This window comes from Bacillus rossius, chromosome 1 (assembly GCF_032445375.1).
Source record: "Bacillus rossius redtenbacheri isolate Brsri chromosome 1, Brsri_v3, whole genome shotgun sequence".
NCBI lineage: Eukaryota > Metazoa > Arthropoda > Insecta > Phasmatodea > Bacillidae > Bacillus > Bacillus rossius.
The window spans coordinates 113,578,032-113,602,603 of NC_086330.1; the positions used below are offsets into that span (position 1 = coordinate 113,578,032).

The 24,572-nt window shown below is 33.9% G+C and overlaps 1 protein-coding gene across 2 annotated transcripts in view; it reads right to left on the minus strand.

Moving 5' to 3' along the window:
• LOC134542406 (RNA-binding protein 39) overlaps positions 1 to 24,572 on the minus strand; it is an 80,208-nt gene that overhangs the window by 49,737 nt on the left and 5,899 nt on the right. For both annotated transcript variants that reach the window (XM_063386619.1, XM_063386625.1), the window contains exon 2: positions 12,194 to 12,249. In XM_063386619.1, coding sequence (XP_063242689.1) covers positions 12,194 to 12,247 — 54 coding nt within the window. In that variant the 5' untranslated portion in view covers positions 12,248 to 12,249. The remainder of the gene's footprint in view (positions 1 to 12,193; positions 12,250 to 24,572) is intronic.

The following is a 24,572-nucleotide window of genomic DNA, read 5'->3' on the forward strand; positions in this document are numbered from 1 at the left end:
ACAATAATTGCAGTCAAATGAAATGGTCATATGGGAAGTAAGAGTATTTTACAAGCCTCAAAAAAACTCATTTCCACAAAGGAATCAAGAAGCTGGTGAAAAGTTGGGGCAAGTGAGTTGAACTTTGTGTGGATTATGTTGAAAAATAAAGTATAATAAGAAACTCCTTTCCTTAATATCAAACCAAGCAACTTATCAAACCACCCTCATTAGTAGGGATGGTGATTTTTCGTTTTCGCGAAATAGATGCGAAAATATGCTAAATTATATTTTTTCCGCTATAAAATGCGAAATCTAGACTATTCCAAGATAAATGCGAAATCAAGGTAAAAAACGTAGATTCGTCTTCACTCTACACAATTTATTTACCGATATTATTTCGTTTCAGTTCAGTATCAAAAGAAACCATCATTTTATGGCATATTCAGCACAAGTATCTTATTGTCACGTCATTTACAACAACTATTGTTCGTAAATATTGAATGAAGAATGGCCATCCATGCCTCGCGAATGTAAACAAAGCAAAGAACAACTAGCTGGAAGATTGTCCGTCATCTTGCAGAGTACACGTTTTTAGGCCACCATATTGCGACATCTCTGCTTCGCCGCGCTAACAATTGTAAGTCCCATTTTCTGGCTGTTATTCACGTGTAAGACCCGTTCTTGTGTAGTCTGTGGAAGGTAGTATGTTTACAAATACGTGCATACTCGTGAATGTGTTGTATACTGTTATTTCTCATGGTAAAAATGGGACAAAATGTAATTTCCATTCGTGATCGCATAAATGAATACAAAAGTGAACAGTTCTACGAAAGTGATACGAATATTTCAATGTACAATTTATGTAATCGCCGTCTGGAGTGGAAAAAAAAAGATGAACTTGAAAAGCACATTAAATCTGAGAGACATCAGGCTGCAAAAAAAAATTCACCGAGAAATCGGATGAAGAAAAAAAGTCGGTAAAACTGCAAGCAATGGTTTCTGGCATGATCGAAATCCAAAAGAAGGCGAAAATTGAAAAAAAAAAAAAATTGCAAAAGCTAGTTTCAATAACATTATTTGTGCACTCTACATCAACTATGGCCATGAACACGACTAAAAAAAATTTATTGTAATTTTAAGTATTCAATTTATTGCACTCATAAATGCTAAAAGTTGTTTGGAAACCTGCCAGATAGGCTATCTTTGTAGTTGTGCTAGATCTGTATTTCTGTGGTTGTTAATAATTAATATGAGTATTATTTAATGCTTTTTAAAAATATACTTTTCTTCAGTAATGTAAAATGAGAGAATTGGTTAAATCTTGTTTTTAAAAATGCTACAAAATGCTAAATTTCAAATTCAAAATGCTAAATGTTATTATTTTTAATGCTATGAATCACCATCTCTACTCATTAGGTTTCACACTTAAGTGGAAAATTTTTCTCAGTTTATGAGAGAGTGCTGTTTGTGATGGTTACAGCCTTTTTTATACTCTTTTCTTTTGAGAACTAAATAATGGATTTACAACAAATTTAAACCATTTAAATCTGCCTATCAACTCCACCAGAAACCACTTTTGAATGTACTGCCCCTGAGTGATGTTTGCCCATTTATTTTGTCACCTACATTAATTACTCTATCATAATTAAAAATAGAATGGAATGTGGAATGCTAGGATGTACTTTAAAATGATCATTCAACTGCATATCCCAATGTAAATTATCACATTATGCAAAAGTTCTGAACACAGACAGTACATATATTTAAAAATTGCTGCATAACTATACCTAAAATATATGTTAAGCTAATTATATGCTGCACCATATAACAATTTAGTATTTTTATTAGACAGCAAGATTGACTTTTCATTTTAAATATAATGTGTTAGTCATTTTTATTGCTACCCATTTGTAAATTATTTTGTACAGAAATAAGTATGTTCCAATTAACCCTTAAACAGCCAAATTTTTCACATACTCTAACCAGTGTAAGAACACATCATCCATAACTCTCACAAGTTAAACAGCAAAAAGAACTACCAAACAGTGCCATAAATACTAAAGTGAGAAAAAATTTCTGAATTAATAGCTGGTAAGTAATGCCAATAACATTTGCAGCAGAAAAATAAGCCACAATAAATTGGTAATGCTGGATTTATTTTCAACTTCGGTTAGCAATATTATCATGTTATTTAAACTGTAATTTTCACGTGATGTTTTACATCATTTAAATATCCGTCAATAAAAATATTATTATTGAATCAACACAGGTTTAAAGTTCAATCTCATTTACAAGTTAACTAACAACTGTCAGCCATGCAAGAGAAAAAACAATTTTAACACATTCAGTAACAACACTACGAAGGATAAGTCAAATGAATGAAATTCATAAAATAAAGTTTTTAAATATTTTGAAAAGCACGCCAAATCCAAGCAAAAAAAAATGGTTAATAATTTGTTTTATCATTGCATTTTGTTATGTTTAAAAAGCGACGTATTAGCAGTTGGCATAACCTTGCTTTGACCAGAAAACTGCTTCTGAATGACCAGACTCCATCCATAGATGATGTCACAATGTGCCTACAATCACTTCTCAGTACTACAGTAGGTCCTGCTAAAACATGAACTTGACTCAATATTTCCTTGCGTGGAATTTGTTTACTAGATCAGTACATTCATTTACTTAGAAGCCCTGTATGAGGCTTAACTTTTTTTAATCATAACCATTTTTTTTTTTAGTGATGAACTGTACTGATACAGTAACTTAACATTTATTAAGTTAAAAATTTATCTGAATAATTTTTTTGTTTGTATGCCAAAATAATAACATTCAGAAACCAAGAAGATAATATTATTAGTAGTACAAAAAAGTCACAAATAATATGAGACAAAGCAAGTACTTGGAAAAAATTCATACATCAGTTTATACCCACATTTAGTTCGAAAATACTTTTGTTAATCTAAAACCTGCTTAAAACATAAGCTTTTAGATCAGCTAGAAAAACTCACGATTGACCAAATGAATTTTGAAAATTCTTGTCTGTGGCAAAAATTGACAAAATTAACTCACCAAACACACACACATATATAAAACCCTGCCTTCAAGTACTAATAAAAAAAATCATTTTTAAAGTATAAACTAGAATTCCTCTAAGAATAAAGCAATAGAAAATCTGTTGCCCACTTTCCAATATTGGCTTACATCATGCTCAAGAGTAGTACTGGTATAAATGTTGTAGCAGGATGGATACACAAAGACCAATGACGTAGCAGAGCTTATTTACTGTACCATCAAACACTTCTGTCAAAAACCAGTCTCATAACTTATAAAATAGATGTAATGTGTTAACTATGTTTGTGTGAGGGAAGTTGTATGATGAAGTGGGTTGTGATATAAAAGTAAAACAAGGGGTAGGATTATACATCAAAAAATGATGCTCAAAAAATCAAGGCTACAGGACCTTTAATATTTTGGTTGGTTCTGAACCACTTGGATACTAATCAGTGCTGACAAATTTAGTTATGCTCCGGCTGGCATAGGACCACTGTTTACCAAATGGGCAAGATCATTGTCATTAAGGCCGCCATAATTCTGCCATTAAGTATGTATGATGCCTATGGTGCGTATGTGTACAAGTGATAAGTAAAAGTGAACTACACCTTACTGCATAAATTTTTTTATTTTCAATAATTTTTTATGCACCTAATTAGTTATATAACAAGCATATATTATGCAGTTTAAATACAATCACAGTATGTGATTTACACCTTCCTTTGAAAAAAATAATGGCTAATTAACATTACATGTTCTGAATTGAGAACAGTATAGACTATTTCACTAACTTTTCCTCAACATTTGTATCATCACAGAACCCCAACAACAACTCCCCACAATCGACAACTATGCAGAACATTACGTTTAAGCAAAACCTCAGCCTCAGAAGATGGATCACCAAAAACAAAAAAAAAAGAAGATAATTACTAAGCTTCAGTACAGATCTTAACACTATTAACATAAAAATAACACAATCCACTAAAAATACTTATCCTACAGTTAAACCTGAAGACAAACTTTTTTAACACTTCATTTTCACACCCTTTTATCAAATAGACATACACTAAGAAAGTTGTTTGGAATAATTAATCATATTTTTAGGTTCCACGCAGCCTCCTCGGAAATCTTCTTGTCCATTGATGCAATCAAGGGACCATTTCATCTCTTGGTTTAGAGTGACTGTAGTTGGAAACCCTTCTGGGTGGGGAATCCTAGGGGGTGACAAGAAGGGGTGACATTCAGAAAAGTTGGCAAACAAATAAAACCAACTGTCATTACCCACAACAATACAACACCACTAAATTTGTTTTATAGATTTTGTTTATCAATTAAAACGAAAAGATAAAAAAATTAAGATTTTTTTCAAGTGAAGGGCTAATTGATGAAATTAATATCACAAAACTATCTTAAGAACTAAAAATGTGAATTTTGAAAGTATTTTAGGTATTAAATAAATAATATACGATATACCTATTTGCAGTACCTCTTTCTTTTGTTGCCAGACGATTTTGGCTAGGGTGCGAGCCAAGCTGTGACATGAGTTAGGGTCTACAAGATACAGAAATGGAGGACTCTGTATCAGTGAGACATTCAGCACTCAACACAATACAAAAATATTCAAACACACACACATTAAAAACACAAACAAATCTCAATTGCATAAAAGCAGCTTTAAAACATTAATAAAAAATCATAAACCCTTAAACCCAAAGATCTTCAAATCCATAACAAAGCTAGTAACCTAATTTTTTAAATTTTTTGTAAGGAGCATTTCATCAAGCAGCCAATATAATTATATTAATCACTTGTAGGGAAATACAGCGTATCGCCTCTCCCGATGAGAAGTTTGATATAATTAATGCTGAAGACCTAAGAAAAGACTAGCGCAGACTTGCACAGTCTGCTAAAAAAAAAAAACTGACTGACCGTGTAAGGCAACCCGAAGTTGGGTCAACCCATTACAAATAATATAATTAATATCAAGATCCAAGTTCATTTTATAACCATACAAACTTTAATATAAAAGTTTAAAATTTCATGACAAGAAGCTCGAAGTTGATTGAAACCATTTACAATTTGATAACCAACATCTGCAAGAAAAGTGTTTGATAAACAACTATAACGGCTACAGCGTTGAACAAAGTGAAAAGTTTTAAGTACTAAACCATAATTTCATTTGATTTACTGTAGCACTCTGAATCATTAAAAATGTGTATCTCATTTAAAAAACAATTTTCAGTACACCACGAAAGTAATTAAAAATGGGTCATCATTTGGCAAAATTTCTGCTTTTAAAACACAAATGTTACACAAAAAAGGGCAGATAAAAAAATTGATTTACATTCTTATAATTTGGCTTACTATTATAATAATGGTACTTGCGTACTAACACCAACGCAGCAGAAGTTGCGCTAAAAATAACATTTTGGACGGTTGGTTGGTTTATTATAGTTATCATAAAAAACTATAAAATATATCTAATGGTTGCTTAGGAATTACCAATTTAAGATGTAGCTATCCTGACCTAACCAACCCTTAATGTGATTTTATAATATTCCAAATCTGTAGCTGCAGTGGTGTTAATACTAAGTACCAAAATAACACATTTAACTTTATCAAAGGAAAAATTTAATGGTTGAAAATGTTTAGTTGGAACCAGAAGGGTACTTACTTAAAAACAATTACTAGTTAAGTAAAAATTTGAATCTAGAGAAAATTTCTGTCAACTAGAGTATTTTTCAAAATTAACTTAATTTGCTCCTACCAACAGTGGTTCTTGATCATTGCTGCAGCGCTCGTTCTTGAAACTCAGAATAATGTACGAAGTACATTTTAAATAAGACAGTGATATCGAAAACGTATTATAAAACATCTAGGAATGGAACGTGATTAAGGGCCGATATTATGACCTCCGGCTAAATCCTCAGGTTAGCTAGCCTTCAGGTTAGGCTAGCCTCCGGTTAACGAACAAGGGGTGTATTATGACCCATACTTAGCCTGCAGTTGGCTAACCGGAACCTGACGAAGCGTGTGGTGTAATAATGGGTGTGTTGGTAATGAAATAAACCAGAATTTGGTAACTTTTGTTGCAAGACAGTTTTTTTTCTGGTAGAATGTTAGTCAGCTGTTTGTATTGTGATTCGGAATGTTTACAGCTGCAGTAAATAAATATGCCACGAACTTTATCTTGCAACAGATATAATTAAATTAACCAAAAACTACTTCGACGTCAAACCTGCTTTGTATTAAACCATAAAATTACAATTTACGATTCAAAACCGTTTGTTTTTAACTTTACTCTTGTATTGAAACTCATGATTTTGTTAGGTTATAGCTATATTATTTTTCCTTCAATATCTCTTAACATTTAATAATTTGATTTTACCTGTATTAATTATGTTTGTATTTGTTTTTTATTTTTGTTAATGACCTAGTTGTTATTGTTCTTATTTCTATATATCTTTGTTTGTCTTGTTTATGTATTTGTGTTTCTGTGTTGTTATAAGCTTTTTTTTTTTGTGTTTTCTGTATTTTGTATTTTAGTTTTTTTTTTTTCGTGCCCACCATAAAAGTGTTTCAGCTGTCGGTGGGCATGTCACAAATACAAATAAATAAAATAAAAAATAAAAATATTAAGCCAAAACTAACGAAGTAATTCTATAGATACAAACAAATAAATAGGGATGACATTTTTGCTAGAGAACCCTTATTTCTTTCATAAATTTATTTCATAATCAAATAATATAGACCCTGTTTCGGGAAAATACTTGTCGATTTTCATTTCACTGGTGTAGGTTTCATTTTTGTACTAATAGTTTCGTATCACGTATCCAAATTAATCCGATCCTGATGGAATTAGTTTGTGGTATAGGATGCTTGCTGTTTTAATTTAGTAGTAGGTCGAGAGATCCTAGACATATTCACTGGGGAAATAATTATGATTGTAAAATGTATACGAAAGAAAACATTTTTACAAGACCTGACATAATTTGTTTGCATCGTGATATGTTGGGTATTTTGTGTTATGTACAGGATTTTTCAACATTCTAAATTAAAACAGCAAGTATAATGTAAAACAAGACCAACATATAAAGGGTCATGCCGATAGGTTCAAGGGATAAACTTGGATACGGGAAACAGAATAATTCCAGTGCTGTTTTCGTTTTGCACTTGCGTAGGAAGGTAGATATTAAGTAGGCCTACCTAAAGGTTTGTAAGATAAGGAAGGGATAATTGGGTAACATTTATTTTCACATTCAATTGTATTCATTGAATTATAACCACATCTGAAGTCGTATGAAGTGCATTTCATTCCCGGCATATGTCCACTGTATTACAAATAAAAATTCACAGATACAACTTCCAACGAAAACACGCATTTTATAGGTAATAATAACACTCGTTTTGCAATTTTAAAATTCACTTATTTACACATATTCTTAAGCAGGAACATTTAAGTTTATATACATTGCATACGTTTATGTACTTTGTGATCAATTAAAGTCAAATAATAATACACGACTCGACGAGAATAGAAAAGCGTGACTACACTTTCATGTCATGTAATTTTTAATAAAACTTTGACGAATACGGCGAAGCATTTTATATTTGGTAATAAATTATTCCATCGCATCCTGCAAATATTCAATAGAATTCCTCAAATAGTCATCATCACTATCAACAACTAACCTCGCCTGATACATCGCCATTTTATTTTCGGTTGCTTAGCCTCCGGTTAAGCAGCTAGCGGCCGGTTCATCCACCCGCTAGGTTAGCCGGAACTTTAACTGGAAGGTAGACGTTAACAGGGAGTCATAAAACCAAAATAAGAGCTAGCCTGCGGTTAAATTTTAGCCGGAACTTTAGCCGGAGGTCATAAAACCGGCCCTAAGTCACTCTAAATCATTATACTAGACTGACAGTCACAACACTCCAATATTGAAGGCTGAGTGATTGATGAACAGACAATAAAAACTGACTTCCATCTGCGCTGAGTGATTGATGAACAGACAATAAAAACTGACTTCCATCTGCTCTCTTTCAAGCTCATATGGCAGTATCCGGTTTGAAATTATGTAACATGATGAACAGACAATAAAAACTGACTTCCATCTGCTCTCTTTCAAGCTCATATGGCAGTATCCGGTTTGAAATTATGTAATATGGCAGTAAGAGATGGTCTCGTAACATGAACAAAATATGTTTACAAATGATAGCTGCATTACCCAGTTAAACTGAACTAAAGGAAAGAGGTTTTTTTACTTCATTTTTTTTACAACTCTGTTCATTGTGTACCATCAAGATATTATTTTGTTGTGAATGCTATCCATTCTTATTTTGCTATCAGTATCTTTGGTTCTCGTTCACACTCAGTTAATTTTTTTATATTAGGTATTTTCGAAAAATTGAAGAGTTCAGCAAAACCCACAAAATTTACCTTCAAAGAAGTTAATGAGATAAGTGCAAAATAAAGTGATCCAGCCAAACAAATGACAAAATTGTATCTGATTAACAAAAATCAAATGAAAACATGAAAAAGAACACAAGATAAAACTTACCTTTATTTATGCTTAAAAAAATTATTTTTTCAGCATCCAAAGATTAATCATCTTTATGCTCTAATGTTTTTTCCTTAAATTATTTAATCCTACTAATATTATAAACGCAAAAGTTTGTGAATGGATTTGAATGAAATTTGGCCTACAGCTATCTTATTACCTGGGTTAACACATAGACCCTATACTAATATGAAATTCCATCCCTAAGGGAGTTAAAGTGATAATTTCATTTTATAACAGAAAAAATCATAGGTCATAGACATACAAATAGTGAGTGAGTGTCATTTCTCTATGTCTGACACGATCATTCACATAGTAAGGTCTGGCAAATTAATATTTTTCTCCTTGCTGAGACCAATCCGCTTAGTGTAGCTCGCAGCGGCTAGCAAAATAAAGGAGCTAATAACAATTTTGTTCTTAACTTCGTCAATAGATAGAGTTGTCTTGAATTTTAAACGCACCATCGTTTGATGCATTTGTCATGTCTTTAATTTTCGTTTGTTTGTGCCGTATGCGTTCCTATACCATTCATCTGATTGCGATGAAATTTTGGTGATTTGTTATGCGCATGCCCATGAAGGTTACTGAGATGGTATAACTATTTTTCAATAGTTGGAGCACGAATCGTGTCAAAAAATGTGTTTAGTTCATTTTATATAGCGGCCCTTCGTCTGTTTTTGTTGTATAAGTGCGCACGCATGACAATTTATTTAAATATAAAAGAGAGATAGAGAGAGAATGAGATAGAGATGGAGAGATAAGTTGAGATAGAGCGAGGTATAGAGAATGAAATGGGTTAGTTAAAGAGATATACCTATAGATGTTTAGAGCTATATAGAGACTTATAAAGTAAACTCTCGATTATCCGGGCCTGGATTATCCGGTTTTCGGGTTATCCGTGCTTGATTTTTTTATGAAGTTGTAAAAAAAAATGACAGGGTGTAGCTACGCCACAACTGCGCTGCATTTTTTTTTTTTTTTACTGCTGTGTCAGAAAGCTATTTACCTGATACTTCAGACCCTCGTTCCCCCGCCACCTTCACCCGTCAATTTGTCACACTTTAAACCAAAAAGGAATGCCTTGACTGCTGCTGCTTCCGGCTCAAATCCCCCCCCCCCCCCTTTTTTCATTTTCTTTTCAAGAGCGTTCTTTTCACAGCGCCCCGCCACGCTAAAAAAAAAAAAAAAAAAGTCCCTCTACCTCTTTTACCTTCTCACACTCCTGACTGCTGGAAGAGGCATTTTTCACGCAGTAATTTACATCAGTTCTCCCAGGCACATTTGTTTTTGTAATCATGTCTGGTAAAAGGAAACGTAAAGTGCTGACAATAGCAGAGAAGTTAGACGTGGGCAGGTTAAAAAAAGGAGAAACTGCCGCGAAATTAGCACAGGAATATGAAATTGGAATCCAAACCGTGCGAAACATTAATAAAAGTGAAGAAAAACTTTTGCAGTTTGCTAGTAGATCAGACAGTATTGCAGGGCCTTCTAAACGTAAAAGCATGAAAACATCTACCCACGCAGATGTTGACAATGCTTTGTATGTTTGGTTTAGGTCGTTAAAAGGGTGGAGGGAGATGCTGAGTTGGGACTGCTGCCGCTCTCCCTCCCCCCTCCCGTAGCAATAAAGGGGACAGGAGAAGGATGGCGGCAACACAGTGCCAGTATTGTTTATGGTTCCTATAAGCTGGGACACGGTATACAAAGCCTTTGCTTGTACTCATAGAATTCTGCTGAAGAGACACTCTTTTGCCAGTAAATACACCATTTTTAAGTGGTGAAACGGATTATCCGTTTTTTTTATGGGCATTCAATTATCCGCATCGGAAGGTCCCAATTAACACGGATAATCGAGAGTTTACTGTATATAGAAGATATAGAGATAGTGGGAAGTATATATGTAGATATAAAGAGATAAATAGAGATAGAGAGATATATAGATATATATAGATGGATAGATGATTTGTATATGTGGAACTACTTCAAACATATTACAAAACAAAACTGAATGAGGCATTGCAATGCAGGCCGAGCATTACCTAGATAATGGAATCTTTTCAATATTAGTAATCTCTTATTTTTCAGCTTTTTTCTATAATGCTCTATAAAGTCTAAATTACATACAGACCAGGTACATAACTATAAACTGGCAAACGTCTGTCGGGATCCGAAAGTGATATAAATTAATTTTCACACTTGACATTCAAATTAAGAAGACAATTACTAACTACATCTGATTTCGAAAAAGGTCCCCTTCACCCTGTGTTCAGCCTGGGCAACGCCGGGTATTGCAGTTAGTACCTACTACCAGGGGCGCAACAACTAAATTTCCAAAAGGGGGGCAATATACCTTTTTATAATCATCGATCCCCCTATTGAAGCGAGGGGTCCGGGGGTCCTCCCCCGGGGAAAAATTGGTATATCAAGGTGGAAAATAGTGCTATTTAAGCAGTTTTATTATCTAAAAACTGATTACACAGCTCTTTATTTGCCCCCGTTTGCCCCCACTTCAAGGTTTCAGAGGGGGGGGCAAAATACCCTTCCCCCCCCCCTCCCTGCTGTTGCGCCCCTGCCTTCTACATATATTAATATAAAATTTTATAGCAATCTATGGATACTAACTGTAAGTATCTAAATAATATTATATGTTCTGTATTTACCTTAGTTACATGTAGTATATTCCAGGGTGTTGTAATGCATTATATTTCCAGTTGTATTATCTTCTACTTTATATTTCAATTATTCACACTAGGTATAACTTCAGATTGTGTGTCTGTTGTAAGTGTCAATGTTTTAATTCATTTTGTTTTGTATTTGTTAATTGTAATTTTTTTGTGTTTGTTTGTTTTTATGTATGGTGGCTACCACCCTGGCTCATCGCTGTTGATAGTCATCTCACAACATTAATAAATAATATGTGATAAACTTTAAACCACACATTAAATTATCCATCATGATAATTGCATTCATTTTCAAGCATGCTTGTTAGGTTGACAGCTCTCTTAAGGTAATACAGATATAAAAAAAAAAGGTTAATTCTTTTAATAAGTATGAAATAATTGAATACAATGGCATTAAATTAATAACTTTAATAACACACAGCCAAAATTATAACTGCATAAAGTTTCCACTAAACATTAGTAATAAAGAATACTGATAAAATATGTTCAGAGGTTTGGCATACTGATGAATTACTCCTTATTACCTGCAAGCTACAAGGAAATTGACATTTCCTTATTAATATATTGCACACTATTGTAAAAAAATACAAAAATATTTGTACAGTCTAGGGAGAATCACTTGGTACTTAAAAGAGTCATGTGTAAACTCAGCCTTATTAAATAAATTAAAAAGTGATTTCAAATTATAAATTTGGATTTGAAGAAAAGTGGATTATGAAAACGTTTATTAGTTACAACCTATTTGTAATATAAATCTTACTATTAATGCATTCTCTTAAATTATTTTATCATTTATATTTTGAACTAGTTTCACTTTAATTTTTGCTGCTTCCCAAAATCCCCATACCTAATGTAATGATACTTAATACTTATTAATTTTAAAACTATTTACAAATTTAAAACATAAAATAAACTTACTCCTTTTCTGTAAGGTGCCTCTAACATAGCCTCTACATCAAACTCTTCAGCCATTTCTGAAACATAAATACAATTTATGAAAGATACAATCCCTAAAAAATTATAAACATAACACTTTAATGGCAGACATTCATAATAGCGCAAGTGTTACTATCAGGTTATGAACATTACTTATAGAATTCTGTACCACAGAGCTCACTAGTATGAATAAGTATTTAATGTGTGACTTCCTCTTATTTAGTGGAGCCCATATACAGTAGAACCCTGTTATAATGTTCCTGCATATAATGTTTTCCTGCTTATAATGACATTTTTAAAGTCTCAATATTTCCCCCATAAGGACAATGTATTTATTTCCTGCATATAACATTCATAAATAGTGTAATTTCCTGCTTATAATGTTTGCTTTCTAACATACAATAAATGGGGAAAAAATGTTTCAAAACCAAATTATTCCAACACTTCCAACCCTTGCAATAATACTTGGTTACGTAAAATTTATCTTTAGACAAAAGTTTTAGACCAAAATTTAGGAAATTGAATAAGAACAGATTTAATAGTGTACATGGTATGGAAATTATGATTTAATTTTTTATTCTACTCTTGTTTCTTTTCATCCCTTTGCAGCAATGGTTTGTTTTATCAAAAATTGTGTTAGACACAAATTTTAGATAAAAATTATACAATTTACAAACAGATGAATCAATTCAATGGTGTGCCTACTAAAGAATTATGAATTTTTTTTGTATCCTGCCAGTATATTCAATCCCCTTGCTGCAATCCCGTTTTATAATAATTGTTTCAGACAAATCTACTATTAACAAACAATAAGAACAGATTCGATGGTGTGCCTATTAGATAGTAAGTTAAGAAGTTTTTTGTGTCTTCCAAGCCCCCCCTTTTTTCCCCACCCCTTGCAGTTATGGTTGGTTGTATCAAAAATGTAACGACACCTGGCTTTCTGAATCCTGTTGCAAGTGATTCCCTGTCGTGACGAGTGCGCCGGCCAGCCTAAAATTCAGGGAGTGAACAGGTTCTCACCTTGTAGCTTACAACAGGGGGCCAGTACAACAGCAACCCCGCGAGCTGTCGGCCGCTCGAGATGCCATTTAGTTCGGTCTATGTCGTTAAGGCACTGGCTGCTAAACGGCGAACCACTCACGAGTCGCTAGCGGCGAAGCGCGCAGTAGCTCTCAGACATGTCCGTCGCGGATGAGAGGCGAGCTACGACTGACTCCCACGCACCGGCGCATGGCGAGCGGTAAGCAGGGGAGGGGGACGCACGAGATGCGTGAGAGAGTATGCGGTCCGGGTCAGATTACACTGTCATTCGTCACACCAGCCACCGCGCTCGGGTGCGCTCACCGCTCGAAGCACCACTCAAAGCACTTTGTTACCCTCATGCCAGGACCAGATGTCAATGGGCAACAGTGGGCCTAGGGACCAGGATGGACACAACAGCTGTTGTCAAATGTATTCAGATATGTGAAAAATTATGGCATTCATTGTGTCCATAAAAATGTGATATATATATATATATATATATATATATATATATATATATATATATATATATATATATATATATATATATATATATATATATATATATATATATATATATATATATATATATATATATATATATATATATATATATATATATATATAAAAACTTTTGAGTTGACGATGTATAAAGGCAATATTTACGCTTTATAGAAAGTAAATATTTAATTTCATGTAATATTTATTTAGTTTCTTTATATTTCATTTCTTATGTTTATTTGGATTCTGTGATCAACCCAGACTGTAAATTTCTTTCATTACTGTTTGTCTATGTATTACTCTATATGTTTATTTTATTTTTAAATATTGTCAAAATTAGTATAGCAGTAGTATTTTGAATTAACGATTAATTTAAAGATAAACACGTCAGAAATGGTCAGTAATTTTATTATCTTCCGTTTTAAAACAAACTAAAGAAAATAGTCTATTAGTGAGGAAAAAATATTATTTTAGAATGAATGGAGACTTGATCGAGACAGCAGCTAAAATGCAACACATTTTGAAATTGATATATAATTTAATACATTTATTCGAAGATTGGAAAAAACTGCTACTTCAAATAGTAGTTGAGTTTGTAAGAGAATAACTATATTTAATCTACGGAAGATTATACTCAAATACCAAGATTTTAAATAATTATTTCTAAGAATAGTAATGGTAGGAAATCCGTCTTCAAGAGATCGTCAAATTCACGTGATATTCTATGACTACTACGAAGATTGAATACAGTTTGTAATACGAAGAAAAAAGAATGCTGTCAAAATGAGAAGTCACAGTTCGTGCCCAGGAAGGATGAACGTTGCGCAGTCCAGTCCTGTCGCAGCCCATATCCGGAAGGACGGAGGAGCTGCACAACTACCGCAGTCCTTGACGTGTTGAACCAAGGAGTCTCCGAGAGCCTACACGTCTCGTGGTTATCCGACATCAAGGTTTGGTCCCTTACCCCATCAACCGAAGATACGCCGTATAGAAGTCCCTGAACTAATTTCAGTTTAAGCGCAACGAACATTGTTTTGACAGATCTAGACTCTTTAGTATTATAATGGATATCCTCTGTAAAGAAAACATTCTTAACTTGTTCATTTTTAGATTTAAAATCAAATCCCGGAATCACGATCCCAATCATGATAGTATGACTCGGTACAGATGGAATTTGGTAGTATAATAATGTGTTATTATCTTTTGCTGACAAGTACTGCTTGAACGTACCCAGTGGTCCACGCTCTACAGGACTGATTTTAGTTGAGAATTGATAACTTACTAATTTTACCTTTCATTTTAATGTGTGACTTTAATTGTACAAAATACTTTAAATTACACTTAAATATTTAACATTTGATAGTGAAAACAACTCACTCAAGTGTTAATGGAATTGTTGAATGCATGGAAATACAATTAATATCTTAAAAAGAACCATAAAATGTAAATTATAACAAAATAAATTTCAATGCTATAAATAGCATAAATAGCAAGGCTAATTTAATTATGTGTTCCAAAAATGTATAGGAAAATATACTTTACGGAATATAAATGCGTAGAATAACACTCAATTACAAATACGACACCGCGTAACGGGCGATACATGGTTATGTACTTTATTGTCATTCGGCTGGTTGATTTGCCCGCCCGGGTGTGACCTTCAACTCACGTCATGTATCTTTCCAATCCATCCTTTACTGGCAGTGAAACCGTTATTACAGTCCGAATAATTACATTTAATATTTCAAAAATTAAAATTTTTACAGTTATTATCACATCATTGGCCAAAAATTTATAATAAGATCAAGTTTCAAAAGTAGGGGTGCAATTTTTATGCGGAAAAAAAAATTGTTTTTATGTAAAGTTATTATTAAAAACATAACCCATTCATGGAAAGTACGTTTATTTAAAAAGTAGAGTATAAAAAAGCACGCCAAACAATTTAAATTAATAAGTCATGCAACAAACACCTTTCTTCAACTTTAAATAGAAAAACAAAATCTGTGACACAAATGTGAGCCTGAACTAACGTATAACTATTGTCGTAGTACACACCACGAAAGAGTACGGGCTATCAAAAGTAGTAAACTTGGTACGAGACAGAGAGCGCACGTTGCATGCAATCAGCGAGATATCAGTATCGATATTCGACTATGTGTGCGCGCTCAATACTGGATGAAACATAGCCAAACATGAATGATGCCAAGTAGCGCTGCCTACAATTTTATAAATGGTACCTTGCGGCGACAAAGACTAGCAGATAAAGGTTATAACATTTAAAAACATCCTTAAAAGAAAATTATGCGCACAGTTGACTTGCTAAAAACTGAAGTGCTACCAACATAAGTGTGGCCTTAATGTCAATCTGTGCGCTGTAATGCTTTTAGTTTTGTCTCAAATACTTGAACACGATGCATTATGAGTGATCAAGCACGTACAGTTATTGGCAGCTGAATGGGCTGACGTTTCTTTTGTTTGTGTGAATTCCTTGCCACAGGCTAGACTGAGTTCATGGCCCGGTCTGTGGCCAGACGACAACGGTACGGCACGGCGGCATACACGCGGACGTAAAAACATTTGGTCCTTTACACTCCATAGCTGCAATTTAACTTGCCATAGCTGATGTTTGTACAACAGTCGATAGCGTAGTCAGACCTGCGCGCGCATCTCTTCTCTCCTTGTTTGGCTAACTGTATCCCACGACACATCTGTTGTTTACAACAGTTGAAACAGACTTCGTGGCGTCGTACCAGACTTTTTTTTTGACTGTGGAGATTTCGCTCTAACTGAAATTTACAGACGTGCTATTCAAGACTGGGGCAGTAAAATTAACATCGCGCTAAATGAATCCGTGCAATCAGAAGACATGCTAAGTGAGGGATAGGTGTATTTGAAGTTTTTAAATTATTATGTCTTTATTTTACTTGAGATGTTTCCCTTTTATGCCTGAGGGCTTATTGAGGTACATCATGGTTGTATAAGCTTGGAGTTCTAAAATCCCCCGACTTTTCCAAGTTTTCCAGAACTTAATTCAACAAATTTTCCTGACCTTCCAGACACAAATAATCCTGCAGAGCCATTCAGTGTTGATGGTTTTTCTGGAAGAAAAAGGTCATGTTACTGGGTGTTATTATGTGTAATTTTAACCTTAAAATGTACGCTTGCCAAAATAAACTAATAATTAAATGATAAAACTTCTTTTGTTAGACAAAGTACTAGCAAACAAGACTTCCCCGTCACTCAAATATATGCTCAAATTTATCACATTGTCAAATTAAGGCCAATGTTTTTGTAAAACATTAAACATATTTAGAAGAGTCCAGGAAAGTCAATATCATAAGTCCTGATGATTAGGAATGAACTAGAACCAGACACTAGGAATGACTACAAAAAAAAGTCAAATTTTTTGTTTTTTGAAAATGATCTAGAAAATTGTCAACCATATAAAAAAACCTTTTATGGACAAAATGAAATAGTTTAACAAATCTTAAATTGTTGGCTTAAAATTAAAACCTCAGATTTAAAAAAAAAATTAACATGTGCGTCGTACCCCATCACCGACACGCTGCATTATAAAGTAGAAAACCTTGAATCTCGAATGTGTCAGCCAAAATGACATTGATAATGTATGTTCTGTGTCCTGGCGAGGAAAAAAGAAAGCACGCTAAGTGAGAAAACCACAATTTCTTGTGAAGTATGCAATTTCTGAGATACAAGATTTCCGTTCCAAGCAGACAATAAAAAGTCCAATTATCAGTGCCCATGTGTGTGCACTAAAACACTTGGCCACTGCAGATTACAGGAAAGTTGACTGTGGGTTAAAGTTTTAAACAATACAATTCCCAATACTTTTACTTTCCCATCAACAAATAAACTAAAACCTGCATGCAGAAAACTTTGTTACAGATGAAATGTAAGTAGGTGTAAAACATGGAAAGTGCTCAGTCCCTACATTTTACCCACAAAGACAATGTTTTTGTACATCCTATGCAGATAACATTTGAACAAATTTCCTGCTTATGTTTGTTTTCTAAGATTCAAGAGAGAAAAAATTGAAAACCTTAGTGTGTTCTATATATCTAAGGTACATATATTGGTAGTTGTGTGTGTAGGCACCTTTAGTCTTAGAAAACCAAATAAATTATTCCACTCCTTGCCATTCTGGCGTGTTTTCAGATGGATATACGTAAGTTCTACAATAATCTAGTTCTGCGAAGGTACAAAGATTCATAATTTTTTTTTTATATTTCTTAAAAATTTGAATTTATTTCATGCATAGATAGTAATACACAAAGGACACATGTTCAAATGGTGAAAGAATTAAACTATCGTTGTGAATTGTGAAACAATTTACAGAAATGTGGCAGTGTGTCCATAAATTAAAAAAAAACCTAAAAGCATTATGAAGTTGAAGGAAAATTGTTATTTCGTTTAAGAAATTTGAGTATAGTGTATCCACGAGTGGTTTTCACATTAAATTTATTTATACACCAGCCCCTCGAAATAACGCTCTAATTAGTTCTAGGAAAATAGAGCGCTAATCAAAAACGTTTTTGCCATAAGAGTGCATGTTATTCAAAATAATTGGTTCTCCAGCCATTGAAATCAGTTTTTTTAATATTCCCTTTATGACTTTTATTTCGTTTAAATGTACGTATTTACATACTGTTAACACATCTAAATACAATTTAAGAAAAATATAAATCTATAAATTGCATTTAAAGTTCAAATAACCTAAAATAATACTATATTAAAATCACAGGCAGCATAATTGAACTAACTTCGTGTACGCATGACTAGGAGTCGCGCAGCCTGTCATGCAAGATGTGAACTAGCCTCGAAAGCTTCCGGCATTTCCCACTAGAGCTGCTACCGAGTTGCAAGACGGCGTAGTATGTATAAACATTAGCTAAACACACGTAGGCGTCGGAAAATGTATTTACGAAATATTATTTACTGTGCAATTTTAATTAGGCTTTAAAAATATGCGATGGAAGCGAATAACTATTACATAAAAAGGTAATAACTTTTTTTGATTCGTCATAAGTTTAAGTTACAAGTGCCGTCTTGTTATTTTTAATTTGTTGCATTTTTTTTGTTACATTGTGCACGTATGAAAATAAAATAAATTATGTGGATAAAAAAGAGCGCTACTTCGAATATATGACCACGCTACTTCAAATCATGCCCTAATTAATTGGCATTGTTACTTCAAAACAGAGCAATCGAACAGCGTTACTTCGAGGGGCTGGTGTATACCTCGAGTCCATTGGTAAAAATTTCAACTGACAAGTGCTAAATTGATATTTCCTACTTATGATTTTCTGCTTATACTGTTTTTCTTTTTGACCCCTTAAAAATGTTATAACACTGTTCTACTGTATTCATTTTCCTAGATCCAATTACACAGAATAAAACCAGTATAAAAACATAGCCAAATCATGAAAATTGTACATAACACCTGTGGTACAGCCTAGGAGTGGTAATTTTAGAAAGTAGAAGCTTTTCTGCAAAAATGGATATCAAGTTTGAAAACAATATTTTGGAGTTTACAGTTATAAACATTTTAATTATTAATTTAATTTCAATATTTATCTCATTTTTAATGTTTTTGCCTCACCCTCTCCCAGGACTGATGGCATCGCATACATCAATACCACCCCTACAATCTTTCAGGACATGTCTGGAAATATGAGGATTTTGTGCAGGAAACTGTAAACACAAATTTTCACACACGTCATGTTTATAATAATTTAATTTTCCGGTATCGTATACTAGAATACGATCTCTCCCGCTCGATTGAATTTTTCATAGAAATAATACGTACCTGCAGAAATTAAAATTTTACGCAGTATCGTGAACTATAAAACTATGTTCTATTTATTACAAATTTTCATGATTCTCAAGTATCAGCGTTGCGATAAATGTCGTTAAATCATGAGGAATAAAATACTGTTACCGTAAAATAGAACAGTCCAGATAGGACTGTATTCTACTATAAGATACAGATAAAATATTTTGAAACTGCTCATTTACAAAAATTTAAATACTGGTATCTGAAACTAGAATAGACTGAATGGGACTAAATTCTAGTTCCAGATACCCACAAAACATTTTGAAACATTTCATTTTCTAATTATTAATTATGGGTATCGCATAATAGAATACACCAGGTGGGACTGTATTCTACTTCACAATGCCATAAGATATTTTTTCGAGGAACACATTTTCACCAATTCATAAATTGATATCACAAAATTCTACTTCTCGATACCATGATTATATTACTTCTAAATACATTATCAAAACCATTAAATAACGGATGTCACAGCTTCCCCATAAGTTAAAATTTATTTCCGAAGGTATCGTGAACACTCATACCCAAATTTTATCCTGAAAAGACTATTTTCTAATTGCTTCTGCTTGAAGAGGAATAAGACTTAATAACTTACATTACAATACCTGTGAATTCATGCAACCGCCCGCATTATTTTTTTACTTGTGTTTTTTTTCTTTTTCTTTGATCACTTTTAGCAACTGTTCGATTACATGAATCTACCTACATTAACAGTACATTTTTTCCACATCACATATACAATTTTATCCCCTGTTCCTGATTGTTTTATTCTGTACTACCTGATGCTTGCTGTTTTAATTCAATTGGTCAAAGTATACTGCAAATTTTTTTAATTTTCTTTTAAACAATCGTAATTTTTTGTTATGTCAAAATTATTTTTTACATGATATTTCTATGTACCGAATTAAAACAGCAAGCAACAGGTACCACAGGATCAGTATTTATAAGGATAAAGCCATCAGGATCATCCCACCACGATAAACACTCTACACAGGTAAACTAGAAATATCTGCAACTTTGTAAATCCACACATTATTACAAACACACATCAACATTGCCACCTCCAATTCTACCAACACAACAAGTCTGCCACGCGTTTCTCTGGAACTGCAGCAAACAATGTGTCAGCTGGCCTGGCTGAAACGCGGTCACGCCTGCGTTCCCAGACAAAGACGTGCAAGACTCGCACTCTTCCAGCCCCGCGGAGACCCAAATCAAACAAAGGTTTTACACCATCTTAGCGTGAGGGAAACCAAGTCCCAAACTAGAGAAAAGAATTTAAAATTGTATTTCCAACAAATAAAATAATTAAATAAATTAATGATAATTTTGAGCCACGTGACATCATGTGACAAAGAAAACATACTTCAAAAAGCCCTGGATGAATGGTATGAATTTAAGGTGTGTGCAGGGTGTCTACCAGATCTAGTAAATGAAATTCCCTGATTTTTCCAGGTTTTCCAGGTCTAAAACTGAATTTTTCCAGGTTTTCTGTAACACAATTACGACATTCCACAAAACTGAAAAAACTGCATAACAGTACATTGACGGGTTTCAAAATATTTCAACTCACTTAAATTATTAAAAAAAAATACCTTCTTCCAGACGTGGCCAAAGTGACTCAATTGATGGCAAATAAAACATGCTGCTACAAATATTTCACACACTAACTTTTGCAAAAACATAAGTAAAAGGAAGCTCCCATCAATTTCGCAGTGACTCAACTTTTGCGTCTATTGCACTTGCTTCAGAACAAGCCAAATCCAACACTCGAGGCTTCTTCAACTGCAATGCCTTGATCTCCTCTTCAACTCTTCTTTTTCTGCCTTCTTCTTGTCTGTAGCTTCCTTTTCTTTTTGTTTTGTTTGCAGGGCTTCCTTACGCCTACAACTAGCATTTATTACATACTGTAACATGGACTTGGTGATATCAACATGCTCTACACCTCCAGAACGTTGAACAAAGTCGTACATCTGTCTTAGTGCGTTCATTATTTCTTCCTGCAAGTTTTCAGTCAGCAGATTAGAATTCACTGAAAATCCTCTTTCCAATGATGCATTTCCATTGGAAAGTACCAACATCATACTCACAAACTTTGGAAGGCCTGTTTTGGCAGCTACTGTATGTGCCTTAAGGATGAGCATCCACAATTGATCAAAGCGCCAGTCTTCTCGAGAAAAAGACGAGAACAGTGCTTCAGAATCTTGCGAGGAACATACCAACTGATATGATCACTCAATGTTATCAGCTTCTTGTCCTGATAGCCACCTGTTTTGAAGACAACATTCTAAACTGTACTTCACACGCTGTTTCCTCACACCCGAATTTAAAGCCACAGACGGACATAAGCAGGAAATTCCCTTGGTAAGTTTGTACTTCAGGGGACTTTTGTCTTGAGTTTTTTTACCATAACCTTTAGACAAGTCCTAACATCATTTTTCAGTAACAGGACAGACTTTAATGGTACTTTCTCTTTCTTGATGGCATGGCATACTGCATAACCCAACTTGATATTGTTAGCAGTCAATAGATTTTCCTGGTTATCTACATCCAATTGAGATACATTGCGTTTCTCCCTAAAGCTCTTCAGTACCTCTGGTTTCAAAAACTTTCCTGCCAAAGTTAATAAAATGTCTACCAATGAATCATAGAGAAAAGGTGCCATGGGTGCTTCACTTTGGAACATTGTAAGAAACAATTCCAGCTCTGATGCCAGAGTAGAAGAATGTCAATTTTACTTCTAGAAGATTAACTTCAAGAGCACTTTCCACTACACTGAAAGACACAGATGAAATAGAAACTTCACTAACAAATTTCTTTAGGTGGGGTAAAGTTTTCATGGCACGCTCAGCAACTGCAGTATTCCATCTGATTGCACAAAATTTCTTGGAAAAAAGCTCTGATCCAGTTATTCTAATGTAATCTGCCCTCCTTGCAGGTACATGCATAAACAAATAGTAACTGTGCCTGAAAAAACTAACAACATACAATTGTATAGCAGAAATTCCAGTTTTGAAAGCACCATGGACCGTATGAAGTCCACAGCTACCAATTTCTAGCAACGATGGTGAATCTTCACCAAAAGTGTCTGTGATATGTATTTTCAAAGCTAACAAAAATGCCCAGTTTACGTTGAGGGCATCCATAGATACTTAAAATTAAATACACCTGTCGGTATAATCCGAACGTGGGAAGCACATGCTGATCCGAACGTGGGAAGCACATGCTGCAGTACGTACATCAGCAGGATAACAGACCAGCTTGAACCAGTTTGTATCACGTGATTTAACGCCACTTCCGAATTCGATGGTAAATAAAAGAAAATGGACGTGGGAACTGTTCGTTATTTTCCATCCAAAAATAAAATAATGGGACGCGATACACTTGATGCTACACCAATGCAAGCAGATCAATAAACAAAAAACGTATTGACAACTACAACCTACCAAACAAAAATTCCCTGATTTTTAACAAAATTCCCTGATTTTTCCCTGATTACAATATTCCCTGATTTTTCCAGGTTTTCCAGGGTCAGTAGACACCCTGTGTGTGTTAAAGGATTGTCATCAACAGATTTATTGGGGGAGGCAATGTCAAATGGTGATAGGTTTCCTGTACTTTTGAAGCTCCTCAAAGTAGTCTCTGTTTTACCAGCATACCTGCCAACTTGTTAGGAGTGCAAGCAGTAAGATTTACAAATTAACAAATCTATAGGTAGCGTAAAACAGGCGCGATGTTTAAAATAAGTGATCCGGAAAACACATGTTTATTTTGCATTGATAACACCACGTCTCTACCCAAAATATGAAAGTTAAATAAAAAATTACTGTAATTTATTAAAGCTTAACAGGTTGAATGCAAAATAAATGATTTAATACACATGTACACAAATTAATGTATATATTTTTTTTTCTTACCGAGATAGGCCTCTATCATAAGTCCTTTAGTTTCTTCCCTTTGGAATACAAATCATAAAATTAAGTTCACTTTAGAGCATGTCATTACTATCAGTTCAGAAAAAAAAATATCACTTCTTGCCAATGTAGTTCAATTTGCTAATTATGAGTTAATGTTAATATGTACACAAAACTGCCACACAAACACACAGTGTAGGGAAAAAAACAGTAACTTATTCCCTAAGACCACTTGACTGTGCACTGGAATTTTGCAGATATTCTGTACAGTAGCATGTTTAGCTCTTTTTAAAAGTATTTCTTCCACCCTCACAGGCAAACTTGCAGAAGCCTTTTCTGCAGCCAAATTAATTAAGTGGCACAGACAACCTATGACTACTAAATTTGGCTGATTTTCTTTTAATACAGAAATAACACCATTTTTAACTCCAATCATAACTGATTCATTATCACAGCCAAAACCTATACAATTATGAATTGGCATTCATACTTTCAAGTTCTGATAGCAATACTTAACTACCCAATATTTTTACCAGTAGAAGAACCTTCCAATGAAGGCATGGCCAAAACACAACTAGTTACTAACCTGCAGTCAGTGTTGTAATAAGTTACCACAAGAGGATATAACTTATTACAGTTATTACTTGTGTCATTGCTTCCATCAGTAGCTAGTGTATAGGGCCACTTTGCAAGCACTTTACTACTGAAGTAGTAGTATTGGAAGCCATTTCTTTTATTATTGCTGCAGTTTTAGTGCGCCCACAGCTGTACATTTTTACGATATCAGACCCTGGGAACATTTTTTGAAACAAATGCCCGGTGTGGTCGGCAACGCTGAATGGAAGGTTATGTTCCACTAAAAAGCTTGTAAAATAACATTCCGCCCTAATCAGATCACTGTCACTGTTACGGTTCACGGAAAAGAAACTACTGATTTATTTGTTTTCTTCTGCAAACTTCGCATTATTCGCATGTTTCAAGCTCTTGACGTGATAGGAAATTTTGTGCTTGCCGCCATGGGAAACATTAATGTCGCAACGACAAACACTACAAAACGCAAAAT